Source organism: Arachis hypogaea, chromosome 11 (genome assembly GCF_003086295.3).
Source record: "Arachis hypogaea cultivar Tifrunner chromosome 11, arahy.Tifrunner.gnm2.J5K5, whole genome shotgun sequence".
In the NCBI taxonomy this organism is placed as follows: domain Eukaryota; kingdom Viridiplantae; phylum Streptophyta; class Magnoliopsida; order Fabales; family Fabaceae; genus Arachis; species Arachis hypogaea.
In genome coordinates, this window is record NC_092046.1 from 149,044,852 (window position 1) to 149,066,112 (window position 21,261).

At 33.8% G+C, this 21,261-nt stretch overlaps 2 protein-coding genes across 2 annotated transcripts; one reads left to right on the top strand and one right to left on the bottom strand.

Moving 5' to 3' along the window:
- The first annotated feature begins 1,151 nt into the window (after window positions 1-1,151).
- Window positions 1,152-15,268, top strand: LOC112723672 (myosin-17). The gene is made up of 39 exons (XM_025775113.3): window positions 1,152-1,618; window positions 3,297-3,425; window positions 3,701-3,844; window positions 3,953-4,098; window positions 4,186-4,342; window positions 4,523-4,581; window positions 4,829-4,988; window positions 5,073-5,222; window positions 5,312-5,448; window positions 5,550-5,696; window positions 6,076-6,177; window positions 6,251-6,308; window positions 6,398-6,499; window positions 6,699-6,736; window positions 6,931-7,057; window positions 7,167-7,337; window positions 7,476-7,607; window positions 7,722-7,831; window positions 8,094-8,154; window positions 8,759-8,936; window positions 9,333-9,538; window positions 9,659-9,778; window positions 9,860-9,958; window positions 10,063-10,284; window positions 10,674-10,813; window positions 11,463-11,580; window positions 11,652-11,702; window positions 11,810-11,890; window positions 12,021-12,191; window positions 12,272-12,427; window positions 12,522-12,728; window positions 13,198-13,335; window positions 13,411-13,481; window positions 13,606-13,705; window positions 13,796-13,852; window positions 13,944-14,000; window positions 14,089-14,169; window positions 14,310-14,392; window positions 14,475-15,268. The coding sequence occupies exons 1-39, from the start codon at window positions 1,616-1,618 to the stop codon at window positions 14,596-14,598; spliced, it is 4,593 nt and encodes a 1,530-aa protein (XP_025630898.1). The 5' UTR covers window positions 1,152-1,615; the 3' UTR covers window positions 14,599-15,268.
- Window positions 15,269-15,645: 377 nt separating this feature from the next.
- On the bottom strand, window positions 15,646-20,587 carry LOC112723673 (glycerophosphocholine acyltransferase 1). The gene is made up of 8 exons (XM_072208007.1): window positions 20,262-20,587; window positions 20,093-20,161; window positions 19,688-19,745; window positions 19,475-19,575; window positions 18,600-18,695; window positions 18,414-18,507; window positions 18,091-18,328; window positions 15,646-16,175 (listed from the first exon to the last, which is right to left on the bottom strand). The coding sequence occupies exons 1-8, from the start codon at window positions 20,346-20,348 to the stop codon at window positions 15,881-15,883; spliced, it is 1,038 nt and encodes a 345-aa protein (XP_072064108.1). The 5' UTR covers window positions 20,349-20,587; the 3' UTR covers window positions 15,646-15,880.
- Window positions 20,588-21,261: the final 674 nt, after the last annotated feature.

Consider the following 21,261-nt stretch of genomic DNA (forward strand, 5'->3'; position numbering starts at 1 on the left):
AAGATGGTTGCCACGTAATGACTGCCTAGGAAATTTCCCTTCCTCTCTCACTGTAACTCTTAAAATATTTTAGCTGCCAGCTAACAAAACGGGTACATTTGATTGTCTTGTCTTAAAACTTCAGCTTTTTTAAAAATAAATAAAAAATATGTTTCGTACTTTCGTTATTATCTGATAGTTAGTTATATGATATATCTCACTTCTCTTTAATAATTGGATATGTTTATATATCACTTATCTTTAATAGAAAACCAATAATGAATATTGATTAACGTCATCTTGTGGAATAAGATATAGGAAGATTTCACGACCCAAAAAAAAAAAAAAAAAAACAGAAAGAAAGAAAGAAAAGAGAAGAGATGTTTGAATATTTTATGTTAAAACTATATAAACTATCAAAAGAGTATTGAAAATTTATATTACTGGTAAAAATAATTTAAAAAAAATGATAAATAAATTTTTAAAATAGTTAAAAATATAAAAAATAAAATATTTAATATATTTTCTCAAAAAATAGAAAAAATAATTTTGATGATTTTTTTAAACATAAATTCTAGATGTTCAATTAAAAGATTGATAAATATATTTTTTAAAATAAAAATTTAGATACAGTTTACTTCACATTATTAGATGATAATTTAGTCAAATTTAAATTATTTAATTACTCTTAGTTATAAATTTCATATAAAATTAACGGTAAAGATTAGCAAAAGAGAACTATTTATTTTTAACAGAAAAAAGTAAAAAATGGAAAACCAACTATCTATTATCTATAGACTCAGTAATAGCTAGTAATGTAGTACTAGTAGTCTAATACTAATAGCAAACAAACTTGTAAAAACACGACAAAACGGATGGTGGTTTCCTAAATACAAGTAGCATCAAATGTGTTATGTCGTGCCGTTCGTAAGGAGGGAAAAAATGAAGTTAAATAATTTTGACATTTTGTCATATACTATACTATAATTTAATTCGTTATATTATATTTTTTCAATTATGCGTGAATATTAGAACCAACAAAACCGGCAATGTTGTGCACACCACGAAAATATGCAGCACAGCAGCGCCAGCCAATGCCATCCCTCTCCTTCTCCGTGACCCCACCTCACCACTCCGCATACAAGAAACCTCAAATTTAAAAAAAAAAATTTGCATTAATTATACATTTTTGAAAAAACATATAATAATTTTGAAAATAAAAAGGACAATTGTGTGAGAGAGAGAATCAGAGAAAGACGCAGCAACTCTCTTGTGTAAAGAGCTAGCTCAGACTTGCTTTTCCCGTATGCATATATAAATTGAAAAATCGTGTACTGTGCTTCATTTCGTTGGGAAGCTTTTTCAGACGCGAAGAGAGAGAAAAGTTCAAAAAGAAAAAAAAAACGAAGCGAAATCGCTCGATCCCTTTGTTTTCTTCTTCTTTATCGTTTTCTCCGGCTTCTAATTTTAGCCTCTTCTTCTCTTCAGAATTTGTCGTTGAAACTTCAAAGCGAACGTTCTGAGCTGGCCGATCTGACTCACTGAGTTCACCTTTTTTTTCTATCTTTCTTTTTCTCTTGCGACTCGGCGCCGACTCGGATGAGTTGAACCGGAAGATCGCTCCGCATTAATCGCCATGGTAACTTTGAAATTCCATAACACCGAAACATTTCCGTATTTCGTTGCTTTTCTTTTGACTCATTCAGCAGCTTCGTTGAATCGGTTTGGACTTGGAGTTTTTTTTGTGATTTTTTTTGAACTTTTCTATATGACTGTGTTGTGTTTGGGAGATACGTTTATCCTTCTGGACTAGTCTCTTTCGGCGTTAAGATGCTTATTATGAATTTTTCAATATTCGAAGTTAAAGCTGAGATAGTCGATCCATGCATTGGCAAGTAAAAATAGGTGGAAAATATACTTTGATGAACATGAACGGAGGATAAATACTATATAGGATGTAAATTTAGGAAGACAGTTTAGATAGCTTGGTATTTGATAATTTAAGAGTTCGAAGAATATTACATTATGAATTTATATTTAATTGTTGAATTTACTATGTAGATTAGTTATTTGAGGGAGGTGAATAAGAATAGAGGTATTGTTTAGCATCTTTAGCTATAGGCATGCTTCCATGGTTATGTTCTTAATGGTAATTAGAAGTAAATAGGGTGAAGTTCATATGAAATTTCGTAGAAGTGATTTGAGTACAATCTTTTACTAGAAGTTATCTATACATTTTAGTGGAATTGTTCATTCATGGTGTTATGATGAAGGAATTATTACTCGCTCATAGACACCTAGGTCGATTGTATTCCTTCCCTTGATAGCAATAAATCAACATTTCAATGAATAGGCTCATACTTCTATTTAAAATGTCATTCTATTGATGGATGAAGCACAATCTACCTAGTTTCTCCATGAGCATGCTATAATTTCTTGTTATGCCAAAATATAACAGTGTTAATATATTGCCAAGCTGTAAAAGTTAGTAAGATGTCATCTCCATGACACGTTGACTAACTGACTGTTGTTTGACTGTAAATGATTGGTCAAAGATACTGACATTAGTAAAACAATCAAGTTAGCTAAATGCCAATTTTGTTGCTTGCTTCATAAAGAAAAGGATACAAGCACTTCTAAATTTGGAAAGGCATACTCACATTAATATTTTTCCTGTGAAGATATAATGAGAAAGACAGATCACAACTGTGATAGCAATGCATGCAATCTTCACAAATTACGTGATTGCTTTTTAAATCGATCATTTGCCATTACCTTTTTATTGATCCAAGTGGTTATATGCAACATTGTCATTTTATTTATTGTACTTAAATACTCTTTCACTTTTGTATGTTGACACATAGTGTGACGTGTTAGACATATTGGACTGTGTTCTTTCCCATTGTTTCTTGTCTCCGGAAACATTGTTCTTGCGGTAAAATAATGTGTTAAATGAGGATTGTATGCTCCTCAGCTCCTGTACACTGAATCTTTTGGATTCATGGTCAGGAACACATTTTCTTTCATGTTTCCCCTTTTTCTTTTTGACACTAGTTAATTTCCGTAGACACTGCTTTTTCTTCTTCTTCATGCATGTTTTTGAGAATGTTAACCTTGTGAAAATTACAAGTGTTTTAACAAATGACAATTTTTGTTACCTAGATATTCATATAACCCCCTCCCCATGCCCCAACCACCAAAAAAGGGGGAAAATACCCCATTTGTTGTTGATAGTGATATTGTGGAATGGCATTGTTTTATTTTATTTTTTCCGAATTAACATGTTTCTTCAAATGTTCAATATGTTGTCTTTGCAGTCTGCAGTAGTGAATATTATTGCTGGTTCTCATGTCTGGGTTGAAGATCCAGTGCAAGCATGGATTGGTGGAGAAGTTTCTAAAATCAATGGAGAAGAAGTTCATGTTCGCACTGCAGAGGGGAAAATAGTGAGTAGAAACTCTGCACTGTCTGTATGAGCATTTTGCCTAAATTTTCAATTTGTATGCAGAGTTCTTTTATCTATATATTGTCTTGGGTTATTACAACTTAATCACTTTTTTGAATTTTATAAAATTTAATATAGAATTTAATCCTATTGGATTGTAATTATGAATTTATTTGGTATTTTATACTTGTAGTTACTGAAACTTCGGCTTTAGAAATTAAACGAGTGATTACAACCTACAGTTATGATTTTGACAACTGAATATCCCGTTTGTAGGTTGTAAAAAATATCTCAAAGGTTTTTCCTAAGGATAATGAAGCACCTCCTGGTGGTGTAGATGATATGACAAAGCTTTCATACTTGCATGAACCAGGAGTTCTGCACAACTTGGCGGCTAGATATGAACTCAATGAAATTTATGTAAGATGCCAAACTTCCTATTATTCTTGAGATAGTTTGAGTTGAATAAGAGTGGAAATAGTAACTTTTCAGCAATACAATCATGCTGTTCCTTTGACTGTATTGCAGACATATACTGGAAATATTCTGATTGCAATAAACCCATTCCAAAGGTTACCACATCTATATGATACTCACATGATGGAACAATACAAAGGAGCTGCATTTGGTGAGTTGAGTCCCCATGTTTTCGCAGTTGCTGATGTTGCATACAGGTGACTGATACATATCAATGTTAAGAACTTGTTTCTTTTTGTACTCTTTTGTTATGGCTTATTCATATCCATGTTTATAATTTTTAGGGCAATGATCAATGAAGGAAAAAGCAACTCAATCCTGGTTAGTGGCGAGAGTGGGGCTGGTAAGACGGAGACAACAAAGATGCTTATGCGATATCTTGCATATCTTGGAGGCCGATCTGGTGTAGAAGGGCGAACAGTTGAACAACAAGTTCTAGAAGTATGATGGAGCTAATCTTTTGTTCTTGTATATCAATCCTTTTTTTTTTTCTTGTGGGCCACGATATAACTTAGTTTCTTACTACTATGTCATTTTATGTTAGATCCATTAAATACAAAGGGTGTTTAGAAGATTTGAAATTGTTTCCTCATTCTTGCTTCTATATCAATTGCCTTGCAGTCCAATCCAGTTCTTGAAGCATTTGGGAATGCCAAAACAGTGAGAAACAATAATTCAAGGTGAGTGTTGATGGCTTCATGTTTCATGTTAAACAAAAAGTTGTCATAAAGTGGCAAGGCAAAGTGATTCTGACCATTCAGTTTGCCCATTGCTAATATATATTCATTTTCATTGTTTTGAGTTCTAATTTCCAGTAGTATGCTGCATTATTCAGTAAACAATAGACAGATATTGAAAAAGGTTTTTGTTTATGTGTTCTTCAAAATCCGTATAACTTGTCATGTTTTTCCAAATTCTGTGATGCAGTCGTTTTGGTAAATTTGTTGAGATACAATTTGACAACAAGGGAAGGATATCTGGAGCTGCTATACGGACATATTTGCTCGAGAGGTCACGAGTGTGTCAAATTTCAGATCCGGAAAGAAATTACCATTGCTTTTACCTTCTTTGTGCAGCACCAGCTGAGGTAAGAAAACTACTGGATATTGAAATGCACTACCTTCTTTCTTACATATGTTCGGTCTGATGTTCATATATAACTATTTTGCAGGAAAGAGAGAAGTATAAGCTGGGCAGTCCTAGCTCTTTCCACTACTTAAGTCAATCCAACTGTTATGAGCTGGATGGAGTGGATGATGCACATGAATATCTTGCAACACGAAGGGCAATGGATGTTGTTGGAATCAGTGAGGAGGAGCAGGTTAGCCTCCTGACTCCTTTTTCTCTTTATTTTTAAATGAAATGGCATACTTTTAGAAGTTTCTTTATTGATATCGCTATATACTTCAGGAGGCAATATTTAGGGTTGTCGCAGCAGTCTTGCACCTTGGAAATATTGAATTTGCAAAAGGAGAGGAGATTGACTCTTCTGTCATCAAGGATGAGAAATCTAGGTTCCATCTTAATACGACTGCTGAACTTCTCAAGTGTGTGCTAGCGTAACTCATTTGTTTATTTCGTATGTTCTACTCTGCTTTATTATGATTTTGTCAATGTTCAGTTCATTTTATGTATAATTCTATTGTAGGTGTGATGCTAAGAGCTTGGAAGATGCACTGATAAAGCGTGTGATGGTAACACCTGAGGAGGTCATTACAAGAACCCTTGATCCTGTTGCAGCTGTTGGTAGCAGGGATGCATTAGCCAAAACTGTTTACTCACGCTTGTTTGATTGGTAATGAACCTTTGCCACTATTCATATGTTCAATATTTCAAGTCCCTGCATTGGTGCTATCTGTTTCATCAATGTGCTCAAGGAAAAGCAGAACTATTGAAAACGTCTACAAGTCTTCAACTTAAATGTATTATATGGAAGGAGCTAAACATTTTATTACCTAAAAAAAAGACTGTAATTTCAGTTTTTCACATTTAACATTGGCTATCAATTGCCACTTTAGCATGCTTGTTAAGTTATAATAATATCACTCTAGACTATGGTTATCACATGCATAGATGAAATAATGGCACATTAACATACTGGAATGATTTGTTCTACAATTTAGATTTAGTTACCAAGGTTTTAATTGCTTACAAATTCCCATTGTTGCTTTCAGGCTTGTGGAGAAGATTAACAATTCAATTGGGCAAGATCCAAATTCTAAATCTATCATTGGAGTTCTTGATATCTATGGGTTTGAAAGTTTTAAATTCAATAGGTAAGCTAGTTGTTTCATTTGGCATTTTCGGTGTAGGATTTAGCCATGTATCTGATAAATATCTTTTTCTTAGTTTTGAGCAGTTCTGTATTAATTTTACGAATGAGAAGTTGCAACAACACTTTAATCAGGTTAGGTGATTTCTGGCATAATTTGTGACCCAAATCCAGAATTCTTTAGTACTCTACAACTGAGGCATTTTTTAACTGAATGGTTGCAGCATGTATTTAAAATGGAGCAAGAAGAATACACCAAGGAAGAGATTGATTGGAGTTACATAGAATTTGTTGACAACCAAGATGTTCTGGATTTGATTGAAAAGGTATTTATCTGTTGCTTATTACATATTATAATGTCTTGTTCTTCTTAAGAATGGACAAGCAACTACTGGTACAAAATGTATGTGTGTGTTTTAAATGCATAGATTATCCATGTAAAGTGTAAAAGTTTTTTTAATCCCATTTCACTCTTAATTTCCCTACATCATGTAATGATGATTTTAATGTTTCAATCTTTTGCAGAAACCTGGAGGAATAATTGCACTTCTTGATGAAGCCTGGTATGCTATTGGTGTTGATTTGTTATTGATCTGATATTGCTTTTAAGTTGTAGCTAGATGCTTATACCTTTTCCAAATCTACTTTTTTTCTTTACTGTCTTATTTTCTGTATAACACTTGTATTAGGCATTGCCTGTAGGGTGTACTTTGTAATTTGGTTGAGTGTTAATATTAGCCTGATTTTTGTGGTACAGTATGTTTCCTAAGTCTACACATGAAACATTTGCTCAGAAGTTGTACCAGACATTCAAAAACAACAAGCGGTTTATCAAACCTAAACTTTCTCGGACTAGTTTTACCATATCTCACTATGCAGGGGAGGTAGATATATTCAGTCTTTTTTATTACATGTTCCGTTTAATGAATTTTCGAATTTAAATGTTGCTTGAATATTTGCTTCCTTCTTTTTGACTATTATTTTTTTGTCTAGGTGACATATCTGGCTGATATGTTTCTTGACAAAAACAAGGATTATGTGGTCGCAGAACATCAGGATCTGCTGACAGCCTCAAAATGTTCATTTGTGGCTGGTCTATTTCCCCCTTCCCCACCGGAGTCTTCAAAATCTTCAAAGTTCTCTTCAATTGGATCTCGTTTCAAGGTATTATTAATTTTTACAACTCTTTCTGTGCTCTTTATACCTCATTTTCATGTAGTCTATGAAACTCCTCTGTTGTATATCTAGGCTTTTTGTTTTCATGTATTAGAATTAGTGAATGACACTTTCTGAAAAATGCAGTTACAACTTCAATCTTTGATGGAGACCTTAAATTCAACAGAACCTCATTATATCAGATGTGTCAAGCCAAACAATGTTCTCAAGCCCGCTATTTTTGAAAATCTCAATATCATCCAACAATTGCGCTGTGGTGTGAGTATTAACATGGTCTTATTTGTCTTCAGTTTCATTATACAATTGTGTAAAAGAAGCGAAATATATTTGGTTCTGATTTACATTTGATGATTTTGTCATTGTTGCTTTCAGGGTGTTCTTGAGGCAATTAGAATCAGCTGTGCTGGATATCCTACAAGACGGACTTTTTACGAGTTTCTTAACCGATTTGGTGTTCTTGCCCCTGAAGTTCTGGATGGAAAGTAAAGCACTCCTTCTCTCTCTTTCTCTCTCTCTCTCTCTCTCTCTCTCTCTCTCTATATATATATATATATATATATATATATATATATATATATATATATATATATATCGGAGTGCAAGAATGCCTTTTCTGTGTTGTATTCCTATGATTTCTGGGAAGTTACTCTACTGTGTCATCTATGATTTTAACTCCTGTCTCTTGCTTTGTTACATTTTTTTTTCTCACTATTTTTTGTATTGTTCTACTCTTTTTCTTATCAGCTATGATGATAAAGTTGCTTGTCAAATGATACTGGATAAGATGGGTATGAAAGGCTATCAGGTGATTCGGTATTTCCTATAACCTAATTTGCTGATGAGGGTACATCGGGGAGGGTCAATTTGAGAAACTAGGATCTGGGAGCCAAGCCTGATTTTGTTTTATTTAGTGGAATTAAATCCCCAAAGCACATGGTACTCTGCGTACATATACTGACCAATAATTATTCCTGATGCACAAATGGTGGTCAGTCGACCACCAAGCACATGCAGCAACAATGATTTATCTGATTTGAAGAGAAAATAGCTATGATGTCGATTGGTTCAGACTTAAGAGTATCCAAATTTCTTAAAAAGGCTTATAGGTTTTTTTGAGACAACCTTGGAATATTTAAATGTAGACTACCCCAGGCACATCACTTTTATAATAATATGTAGAAGTAGAACCCAGTGGCACAGACACAATTTTGCCTATTTTGCACACTTAAATGACAGTATTGGTTGTGTTACTTGTCTGTGTTTTCCTAAACTTCAAATGACTATTGATCTTTTGAAAAGTGGCTATAATTTTTATGCCACAAATAATACCTGTTGTATCTAGGGAATCTATCCATATGAATGGATCTTATTAAATACGAAGTCATACAGCTTTTTTGATGGTTTACCAGATAGGCAAGACAAAAGTTTTCCTAAGAGCTGGTCAAATGGCTGAGTTGGATGCAAGAAGAGCAGAGGTTCTTGGAAATGCAGCTAGAGTCCTTCAGAGGCAAATACGTACACATATTGCACGCAAGGAATTCAAAGAGTTGCGTCAAGCTGCAGTCTGTTTGCAATCTAATTTGAGAGGTACCCTGTATTCTCTCTTAATATACTTGTTTAGTAGTTCGTAACCTTAATCAGTCCCTTGTAAGTACAAGCTTTTTTCCTTAGTTGATATTATATAGACACATCCCTTGTAAGGTTCATTTATCTTTCAGTACTGATACTAGATTGGCAAACTTTAGGATGTCTCCTTTATGCTTATCTTCCTAATAATTAGAACCTTAATGGTGGAAAGCAATCATATGTCTAGCTTGCATCTCCAACACCTCTATTTGGCCTATCTGGATAGTGGATTCTATAATTAGAATTTGTGACGCATTAGAACTTTGCGAAAGTAGATTTCCTTTTCATTATGGGTTGGCTATGTTAAGTTTCTATTCTTGAACTTATAGATTCATCTGGTTCTTCAATGATAAATAGGAATATTGGCCCGGAAGCTCTATGAGCAGTTGCGTCGTGAAGCAGCAGCTCTGAAAATAGAAAAGAACTTCAAAGGATACATTGCTAGGAAATCTTTCTTAAGTGTACGATCGTCTGCAATAATAATACAGACAGGTTTAAGGGCTATGAAGGCTCGTGATGAATTTAGATTTAGAAAGCAAACAAAGGCTGCAATTCATATCCAGGTTCTGCTTTTTATATTCATACTTCATAGGTTATAGACTTTCAGTTGAGAAAATGGAAAGATGCAATTCCGACTTTCTTATTTGCCCTGCTGTAATGATCTTTTTTGTCAATATCGTCAGGCTAATTTGCGCCGGCAAATTGCATTTTCATATTATAAAAAGTTGCAAAAGGCTGCAATTGTTACTCAGTGTGGCTGGAGGAGAAGGGTTGCTAGGAAGGAACTTAGAATGCTCAAAATGGTTTGAACTATTCTGTCTCATTTGTAATTTTATATAATTTGACCTTATCTCGAGATTAATAATTTGTGTAATTGCATTCAGGCTGCAAGAGAAACAGGGGCTCTTAAGGAAGCAAAGGACAAACTAGAGAAGCGTGTAGAAGAACTTACATGGCGTTTGCAAATTGAGAAGCGTTTGAGGGTAACATAATCATGATAGATTTTTACATATCAATTTTAAGTAGCTGATATAAATTTCCAGTGTTTCTTATACCATGAACTTATTTACTTTTTGACTGGTTACAGACTGATTTGGAAGAGGAAAAGGCACATGAAATTGCCAAGTTACAGGATGCTTTGCATGCAATGCAAATACAGGTAGATGAAGCAAATGCCAGAGCAGTTAAAGAGCGCGAGGCAGCACGGAAAGCCATTGAAGAAGCACCACCGGTTATTAAGGAGACTCCTGTTCTAGTTCAAGACACTGAAAAGATTAATTCTTTAACATCTGAAGTAAATAGTTTGAAGGTAACGTAATTGATGGTTCTTTTTAATGATTAGTTATTAATTTAACAAATGATATCATTTTATGGCCGAGTTTTCCTAAAGTTTCTTTGAAAAAATAATTGTTTTGGAAATACCTGCAGATTTTTTTCTTTTAACCAAGGCAGCAAACTGTATCAATTGAGATTATGAAAAATGACTAAATCAGTATTCAAGGGACCTATTGAGCTACTCTTTTTATGTAGAAACTAGAAAGGATGGGAAAATTTTGCCCATAACCAAAAAGGAAAAAAAAAAAGGCCTACACATGGGGTTGCTAAACAAACCTTTAAACACTTACTAGTTCCCCTTATTTGGAACAGACCTTTGAGCACTAACCAGTTCCCCGTTTGATATCCCGTTTAATCATACAGGAATCACTATTACTGGAAATAGGCGGTAAGGAAGAAGCCAGGAAAGCTCAGGCTGAAGCTGAAGCGAGAAATAAGGAACTAATTAAAAAGGTTGAGGATTCTGACCGTAAAGTGGAACAACTTCAAGAACTGATTCAGAGGTTAGTAGAGCCCCTAACTGCATAGGGAAAATAATGATCTATAGAGTTTAGCGGATGTTAGGTCCATAGTGTTATATACAATTTACACTATTATTTGTTACATAAGAATGAATAAATCATCTTCAGATTTTCATGACATGCCAACATATTGAGTTTCATAGTTGGCAATGTGATTTTCTTGTGTCCCAACCCTCAAATGCAACTAAGTAATGGTGCTTAAGATTCGTTCTGGTCTAACCTATCCTGACCTAAAGCTTATATTAGGCCAGTTTCATGTTCTAAATGTTAGAACTCTCATGTCAGGTTTGCGACACAATTTGGCTCAAATTAAGGTTACATGATTCTTTCAAATTTTCCCGAGTATGATTATTGGTTAGGTGGGTTATAACCCATAATTGATTCAATTATGCCTTCAAAGGAAGACCTAGTCAAGAAATTGGTGGCTGGGTTGAGGTCCAACAGCCCTGTCGATCAACTTTTACGATCCACTTTCATTTATGTTATTCATTTGTGCACCTTTTATGCCTTTGGATGTATAACACACTTCTGTTCCCATTTTCCTCATTATTATTATTAACATCATCATCATCATCTATACCTGCCTTAACATAAATCTAATTAACTTCTTAAAACAATTTTCTTTATATAGATTGGAGGAAAAAATTTCCAATTCAGAGTCAGAAAACCAAGTTCTTCGCCAGCAAGCATTGGCTGTATCACCGACTGGAAAAGCTTTGACTGCAAGACCAAGGACAATGATAATTCAGGTAAGGAAACAAACTTGGGGTCATTAACTTGCATTATAATAAGTGCTAAACTAGATTTCATGTTTATGCAGAGGATACCAGAAAATGGGAATACTCCAAACGGGGAAGCAAAAATTGGATCAGTAAGACGATATTTTTCTTACAAGATATATATTAGCAGTTGATTTTTGTTTACAGAAGGTTTCACATAATCTATTAAGTTCTTACCTTTTGTATGCTTATGCTTTAGGATATGGTTCTTGCTGTATCAAACGTTCGTGAGCCTGAATCTGAGGGAAAACCACAAAAATCTCTCAATGAGAAGCAGCAGGTTGGTGACTACATTAGATGCACTGAACAATTTGAATCTGTTGTGGATACTGCAAACCACATTTTCAGTTTAAATATCTTTTTTCCCATCATTTGGTGGTTAATTTTTATAAAGTTTCAATTTGGTTCAGGAAAATCAGGACTTATTAATCAAGTGCATATCACAAGATTTGGGATTTTCTGGGGGCAAACCTATTGCTGCATGTGTCATATACAAATGCCTTTTGCACTGGAGGTCATTTGAAGTTGAAAGAACAAGTGTCTTTGACCGTATTATTCAAACAATAGCTTCAGCAGTTGAGGTAACTTAAGTTTTGATACTTGTGTCAGAATTGGAAATTCCAAAACCATTTTACTGTAAGTGATTTCTGCACATTTGTAGGCCCAGGACAATACTGATGTATTGGCATATTGGTTGTCTAATACATCCACTTTGTTGTTGCTACTCCAACGCACCCTCAAAGCGAGTGGAGCAGCTAGCTTAACACCACAACGGCGAAGAACAGCATCATCATCTCTGTTTGGAAGAATGTCTCAAGTATAAAGCAACTATATATCCTTCCTAAGACATGTCAGTTTAATCATAATTTTTTTTATCTGCCTATAATTTTGGTTACTTTCTGTAATTCTAGGGTCTAAGGGCATCTCCCCAAACTGCTGGGTTACCATTTCTAAATGGCCGAGGTCTGAGTAGACTAGATGATTTACGGCAAGTGGAAGCAAAATATCCAGCGCTGCTATTTAAGCAGCAGCTTACTGCCTTCCTTGAAAAAATATATGGAATGATAAGAGATAACCTTAAAAAGGAGATCTCTCCATTACTGGGACTCTGTATACAGGTATTTCATAAATTTTCTGCGGGGAATTGGTAATCAAACTTAATTATTAGGTTGATATAATCTGTCATTTATGTTTCTACAAGAATCATAACCAATACTTATGAACCAATGCTTATGCATAGTTGACGTAAGATAAAATAGGATATTAGAAGCGTAGGGTACGGGAAGGAGGCAATGTGCTTGTAGCGAATGGTGAAGATTTATTACAATGACAATTATTTTCTCTTTACATGAAAATTGGGAAAAAGAAACTTATAGATGAAAATTTTCATCTGCTAATTGCATCAAGGTGATAGGCTAGAAAAAATCGTATGCAAGTAATCCCAAAATTAGTAGTAGGTTCATATTCTGTTTGTATGCAAAGCAATCACAACTCTCGAGCGTTGAGCTACCTAGTGATTAACAAAGTTATCTGTTTACTTTTATTTGCATGGTCATTATTTATTTATTATGATAAAACAATTTGCAGGCCCCAAGGACCTCGCGTCAAAGTTTAGTGAAAGGACGTTCACATGCCAATGCAGTTGCTCAGCAAGCTTTAATAGCTCACTGGCAAAGTATTGTCAAAAGCTTAAACAATTCTCTAAAGATAATGAAAGCCAACTACGTGAGTTCCACTTCCAATTTCTGCCTTCAATTGTCTGATTCTGATCCTAGTCTAATACGGTCTATACTATGACAGGCGCCTCCTTTCTTGGTCCGCAAAGTTTTCACTCAAATATTTTCATTCATCAATGTTCAACTATTCAACAGGTAAATCTCTCTTCCTTTCTTTCTCCCTCCACCGCTCCATCCCCACCCAAAAGAAAAAAAGAGCATTGCATGCCATGGGCAGAATTATGTTTTTTGATGGGCTGATATGTGACCATTGCTGCAGTCTGTTGTTGCGTCGTGAGTGTTGTTCATTCAGCAACGGGGAGTATGTGAAGACAGGTTTGGCCGAATTAGAGCAGTGGTGTCTTGATGCTACAGAAGAGGTGAGTACCTAGCAACTGCTGGCAATTCAGACGTTTTACTTTTTACCCTTTTATCCCTTTCGGATCTTCACCTCAATCTGTTGTGTACAGTATACTGGCTCGGCTTGGGAGGAACTGAAACATATCAGGCAGGCTGTTGGATTCTTGGTAAGTCTCTTTGAGAATGATGCGAATTCGAATTTGATTTCGATTTCAATTATAACTGATGACTATTCACTATCGTTCTTCTATGTGTCAGGTGATACATCAAAAACCCAAAAAGTCCTTGAATGAAATAACGAAGGAGCTTTGCCCTGTGGGTGCTTTCTTTCATTCTACTAACTATTGATGATATCACACGTTATCCTGATTCTTTTCATAAGTATACAACATTGATGTTGCAGGTTCTCAGTATACAGCAGTTATACAGGATCAGTACCATGTATTGGGATGACAAGTACGGCACGCACAGTGTATCTACAGACGTAAGTTAACCATGCTCATTTTGATGGTGCCAAATTGTCTGTAATATCTGTATTAGTTGAATGTGCACATCTTTCAAACTACTCCCATGGTGGAAACAAGTGATGTGATGATAAATCTCCCATCTCTCCTGATAATGCAGGTCATAACAAGCATGAGAGCTATGATGTCCGAGGACTCTAATAATGCTGTCAGCACTTCTTTCCTATTAGATGATGACTCGAGGTACGTTATCATTTTTACCAAGTAGCGAACAGTTTAGCATTGCATTAGAAATTTCTTATTAAATCTTTGAATACGGATGCAGCATTCCATTCTCGGTGGATGACATTTCCAAATCTATGGAACCAGTTGAAGTAGCTGACATAGACCCTCCTCCGTTGATACGAGAGAACTCAGGCTTTGGGTTCTTGCTAGCACGCTCAGAGTGATGCGCAGTGATTATCGCCTCTGATGCCCCAATCTTGGGGCAAAACACTCTCCGCACTGCACAAGGTAGCAGGTGCGAGCTGTGCATATAATTTCATTGTTATCACATCACGTATATAGTATATTTTCACTTTTCAGCAACTCCGGCTTCTGATATTTGGTTCGTTGTCTGGGTTAGTTCATTTTTACCCCCTCAAGTTTCATCAACACGAGGGATTTTGTTAAAAAGCCATGTCACACTTGATGTGATCACATCATGTGACAAATGGCGATCATAGGTAGAGGCTGGTGTTCAGGTGACGACACCTGCCCATATTTCTTTTCCCATTTTGTTGTTTTTCAAGTGGAATAGTGGGTGGTGCAATCAGTTACTCTAGGTTTTTTATTTTATTTTTTTTAGGGCATATTTGTTCCATGTGGTTGTTATATTTGTATTTAATTGATGCAATATTTTTTCATTAAATTTAATTTTCAGATAGGTTGTTTGAAAGGCCGAGTTACAATAAAATGTGACTCGGTGCAATTGTACAGATGCCAGTTTTTTTTTTTTTTTTTTTGAATTTCTTTTAACTGTATCTTTAAAATATCTTGTTGAAAGCTATTTGGAGGACTAGCATCATGTGCATTATCATAAGATAACTAGTCTTTTCAATAAAATGTTGATTCCATGTATTATTCCCGTTTATCATTTGCTTTGGGGCATTTGCCCATTTCTCTAGGGCGATTGTTACGGGAGTATGGGACGGTGTGGACATTTTTGTCTCATGCTTCACTGTTCTAGTTCTGTCCAAACTCCAAAGTGAAAGGAGATCATTTTTTCTTTTTCAATCACCATATACTTCCTGATTTTATCGATAATACTTGATGTAGCCCGAAGTAAACTAGTAAGGTAATTTTATAATATTCACTTCAAAACAAAAAAATACAAAAAAATAATAGTTGATGTGTACTGCCTTTTAAAACTTTAAAATTATATATTTATATGGTTGAATTCCTTTAAGCCCAAGTTTGTGTAATTATGCTGAAAATGCCTATAGACGCAATAATACTAATTAAACGACACTATCCTCAGGCATTTATAAGACTGTTGTACCAGAAGTCAGAAAGGTGTCCTACAAAGTATCCATTTTTTTTAAGAAATGCACATTGAATTAGAAAAAGAGCAATTTACATTCAAAACAGATACTGCTACAACAAACCAGAGGATAATTACTTTCAGGATTCCGATGTCCCATTCACAACAGAATCGTGGAACTTGCTACCATTTTCAAGTACCATACATGATTATTGATCTGGAACAGGTGGCACCTCTGTTTTCTTTTTCTCCTTGAGAATTGCCTGCCTAGGCATTACTTCTAACAGAAAGGATCCTCCATTCCACACTGATGCAGAAACCTTTAGTATTTGGAAAACTACATGCAACTCGTATGATAAGAATATTGGCACAGCCAATGCCATTGTTGCCACAGTAAATATGCCTTGAAGCAAAATGTACATCAACAAGCGATTTTGATCGCCTAGCAACCCACTTAACCGCCACCATATATTGTTCGCTTTCTGAGCCTTCTTAGACAACTCCCTATGAAATAGTGAAAATGTTTAAAATAAGGGTCACTGGCAGACCTAACCTACCAATCTAGAACACACTTTTTTATGTTGAATGAGAGTGATCCTATTTTTCTTCAAACTTGGAGAAAAGAAATCTATTATCTATCAAAATATAGAAAATGAGATACTAAAATAGTGTTTAATATGATCATGACATTTAACTTTTTAAATTTTCTATGAATATATCATGTTAGCACTAAACTTAGTTTGTAACAACATAGAAGATAACCTCTCTCTACATAATCACATTTAAAATATCATAGTAAATAATATCCATATAACCAACCTATTATCAATTCTATCATGTTTCACATTAAATTCTTGAGTAAACTGTCAAAATGGTATCCGAAAGTTCATATTACCGACAAAACGAATCCTAAAAGACGCTAATAACAAATAAGTCCCTGAAAGATTTAAAAACACGATAAAAAGAACTAGATATTAAATATATATTTCAAAAAACTTTAGAAATCAAATTTTTGCAATCATTATTAGGAAAATAAGATATTTTCATCATTAAAATTTGGTAATTTTTTGTCAAATGAATTTTTTTAAAAAAATTTTTATTGCGAATGACCAAATTTCTTTGAGAAATAAAAAAAAATCTAGAGATCAAATTTTGTGCCAAATTTTTTTTGTGCACTTTCTAAATATTTATTTAAATGTTGCCACAAAAATTTAGAGCTAATGGATAAACCATTTGCTAAATATGAAAGTTTTGTTGTTACTTACAAAAATTATAATATTTATTGGTTCTTTTTGTCGTATTTTCAAATCTTTCAAGGGTTGTTTTGTCGATAACATCTTTCAAGGAGCTTTTTGTCAGCGACTAAATTTTTCGAGTACCGAGTTAGTAGTTAACCCTTAAATTTTTCAATTATATAAAGACATTATAGTATAGAAGATGTTAATTTACATTAAATATCTGAATTTTAATATTGCATGTCTTATTTGTTGAACAAACTTTTTGTAAAATTATGAAAAGCATACAAAAAAAAACAGATCAAACAAATATTAAATTAAGCTAATAATACTTGAGGTTTATGTAATCAACCTATTATCAATTTCATAAATACTCACATTAAATTCTCTAATTATGTAAGAAATTATATTATAGAAGAAGTTAGTTCATATTAAAAGTCGAAAAATTCTATTATTGCATACCCTATTTAATTTGTTGAGTAAACTTTATTTTATAAAATTATAAAAATAAAAATTATATAAAAGAAGAGATTAAAATAGTATTAAAATAAGCTAATGGCACATAAGTATTTTAAATTCTATATAAAATTATCATGTTAACACTAAATTTAACTTTTTGACATAAAAAAAACATCATATTTATTTAGAAGATTTTAGTAACGATAATAAAATTTGAAAATCAATTATACTAATGGGTGTGAAAACTGAAAACACTATGTAAAAATTGAAAATTTTGTGTAAACTATAATTGAATAGAACTGAAAAAAGAAAATAAATTTCATTTATTTTTTTATTTGTCTTATTTAAGTCTCTATGCGTATATATAGTTTCTACCTATACTAAAAATGTTAGTACAAAAATTAAATTCATATATTTGTGAATAATTTCTAAATCAGTACTTAGAAAGAAAATAAAGGTCAAACAAGTTATACTATTAACTTTATAAGTATGTAAGTTTATGCAAAATATATAAGAATATTTGTATATAATACAATATTTACAATATATTTTAAAATTAGATTAAATAATTCTATCAAAAAATATTTTATTAAACAATTTTAAATTACTTTATTTTTTAACATCAAAGAATATTCTCATTTATATTCTTGTATTTTCTTACGGATCACATGGATTCAAAAATAGTTGAATTGAAAAAAGAGGCGTGTGTAGTGTGCATAAAATACCTATAGGAAGTCATGACTTCAGGATCTCTTAATAGCCTTTGCCGACGTAGGACATTGACTATGAGGAAGTATAGAACCTGCCAGAGTGTGTAAGCTACTAATGGCACCAGAAACAGCCATGTCCAGAGAGAGGATTTATCTTCAACATAAGGCCATGTAATTCTTCGACCAGTTCCCTCTGGATGCATGGCTTCAAAGTATGCAGGATTCCACCACCGTATGGTAAAGAAAACTAACCCTGAAAAGAACTAGTGTTAGAAGAACTATTGCTAGAAAAAATAAATAAATAAACAAAAGGAATATGAACATCAGGGTCTAATTACCAGGTAAAAGATGGATAAGAACACTGACAATTTTGTCAGGGGAACTGAAAACCAAGCTGCAGCGCCAAACAATCAAAGCCCATGCCAGTGGCCCCTACAGCAGCACTCGAGTAAGTCATGGAGTCAATATTTTTTATTTTTTATTTTTTTGCCAGGAAGTCAAATTAGCAGGGATAATGTTTTTACCTCAGCAAAAGAAAAGCAAACCATGAAAAGCTTTTCGTTCCTCGGATAAAAAAGGAGGTCAACCAAGAAAATTGTATTGGCATAGTAGCAGAAATCCTGGAACACAATAAACATGTAATTGCTTTACCTAATTACCTTCATGGCTTATAAGGCAACTCGCGAAATCTTAAAAACCAGATCCTTGTGACATTGATTAATGGAAATACTGAAATAATATTCTATATATTCTATTTATTTTAATCAGCAAAGGGAAGAAAACACAGTTTGTATTGACACAACTCTCTTCTTTATTTATAGAGTTTGCTGATATAGAAGCTCTCACAAAGCAGAGTTTCAAAAATTCATCCTTCTAAATGGTCTTCACACACACATCACAACTATACTAATATTTGGCAACTGAATTTGCCTTTCATTATACTAACTGCTGTTTTACATATATGACAGACAAAGATGATAACAATAATAAACTATTTAGAATGTAAGTGATGCTTCATTTCAGCTATCTCGGAACGTGTATATAACTAATTCTCTAACTCTCTAACAGCATTAGTTACTTTCCATAAATTGAACTGATTCACTAACCAATCTGGTAACTGTAAAAATAACTCTGACAAGTTCATAATCAATAGTCTCCCCATGCCTAGAGTCAGAGATTGAGTTAGATATATGTTTACTACCTAAACCTTAAAATGCACTATTTGATGTAGTTTGGAGTTTTTCACCTCTTATCACAAAGTCTGTGGATGCTGCAAGATGACAAAAGTAGTACCAATAAAATCATCATGGAAATTAATTCCACAAGCAAATAACAATTTAATTCGTTATATACTACTAAATTTCACATCAGAAAGAGAAATTGAGATGCATAAACTTACCAATAGATAGTAATGCCATTTCTTGAACCTATAGTATATCCATCTAAGAGGAACAAAGATGACATAGAAAAAGCAATATACATATGGAATATCTTGGGGTCCTGGTATGAAATACAAAATAGGAGAAGAAAACAGAAACTATGAATTAGTTCAAAGTAATTTAAAGAATATAAACACACAAAAACATTGGAACAATGAGATTTATCAACTTACTCGCCCCTAAGAGGAAGCAAAATCCACCAAATCCAAGTACACCAACAAGATGCGTCACCTGTCACAGAAACAAAGCAGAGAATGGTGGAATCATTGAAATTGATTCATATACAAGTTCAGATTAATAACTTAGTAACTGATTGTGCCAGCTACAACAATCTAACTAACTATGTAACTAACTATGACATGTAAGCAACTAATTACAATACTAGCTGATCTAATAAAATATCTAGCTCACAGTATTGTCATATCACCTAGAAATTGGTACCAGAATGATTAACAACAAAAACTTCTTCGTTATTGAGATAGTCGAAAGCATAACACCATGAATGGATCAATAACTAAAGCGAGAAACCATTTCACTGGAATTGAAACGAGAAAATGAAAAGGTAAAGAGAGAAGAACCTTATTAATGAACCTTTCGTGTTCTTCAGCTTGTTTTGCGATCTTAACGGCTTGTTTGGACAGCATCTCCTTCATTTGACGCAAAACCGAAAATCGTGAGAAATCGGCACAAGCATGTTGTGAAATTGAATCAAATAATCGATTAGGGTTTGAGTTGAAGAGCATTTACCTTAGATCTATCCCTGAACCTCCGTTTCAACTTGTTAGGAGGTGATTCACCGTTCGTAAACTCTGCATGGTCTTCGTGATCCAACATTATTAATTACTGTACACAAAAAAACTCTTTAGCTTCAACTCGCGAGACAGAGAGAAGAGAGATCGTGGAGCGAGCTTGTATCGATCGTATTGAAGTGCAAGAGAAGAAGAGCGTAGAAGAGAGGAATCAGTTACGAAAAGAATGTGCTGCTGCTTCAAATTCGAACTTTCTCGCTACTCGATTATGAACTATGTACCCTTTCCCTTTTATAAATGAATATATATACGTGCGCGCTTACTATGCTAAAAGATTATAAAAATGCTATTTATACCAAAAATCATCTATTAATATCAGTTACTAATGTATTTATGTATAAATACATGTGTGGTTTAATTTATTTTCAGTGTATATTTAAATTCTAATATGTATTTTATACTAATGACTGACTTTAATAACTAATTTTAATGTACACATAATATAACTCAAGAAATTATATTATTATTACTGGATAATTTTTTTTATTTCGTATACCAAATCAACTACTCGAGTGTCACAGTAGTTCCTGAACTTAATAGTTACCCATTTTCGTCCCTAAAGTCGCAGCCCGGGACTCAAATTCGTCCTTCCGGCAAATTCCATCTGGCGCCACCGGAAAATTGATTTGGATTTGAGGGTGACACGCTGGCGAAGAAACGGCTAACTGACATGGATGAGTAAATTTTGTTGATTCAAGTTGGTCCTTAAATTGAAGTTAAAAACCCTAATTCCCAAATTTAAAGATATTTTGCAATGCTCACTCTCTTCTTTTCTCGTCTCTTTTCTTGTCTTGGCTTCTCCATCTTCAAAGCCAGACTGTTATGACTTATGATTAGCGCGAGCAACGCAGTTGGGAGCTCGAACAACCCACGATCCACGATCTTTTGCAAACATTATGAAGAGAATGATTAGAAACAGAGGACAAAATATAACAAAA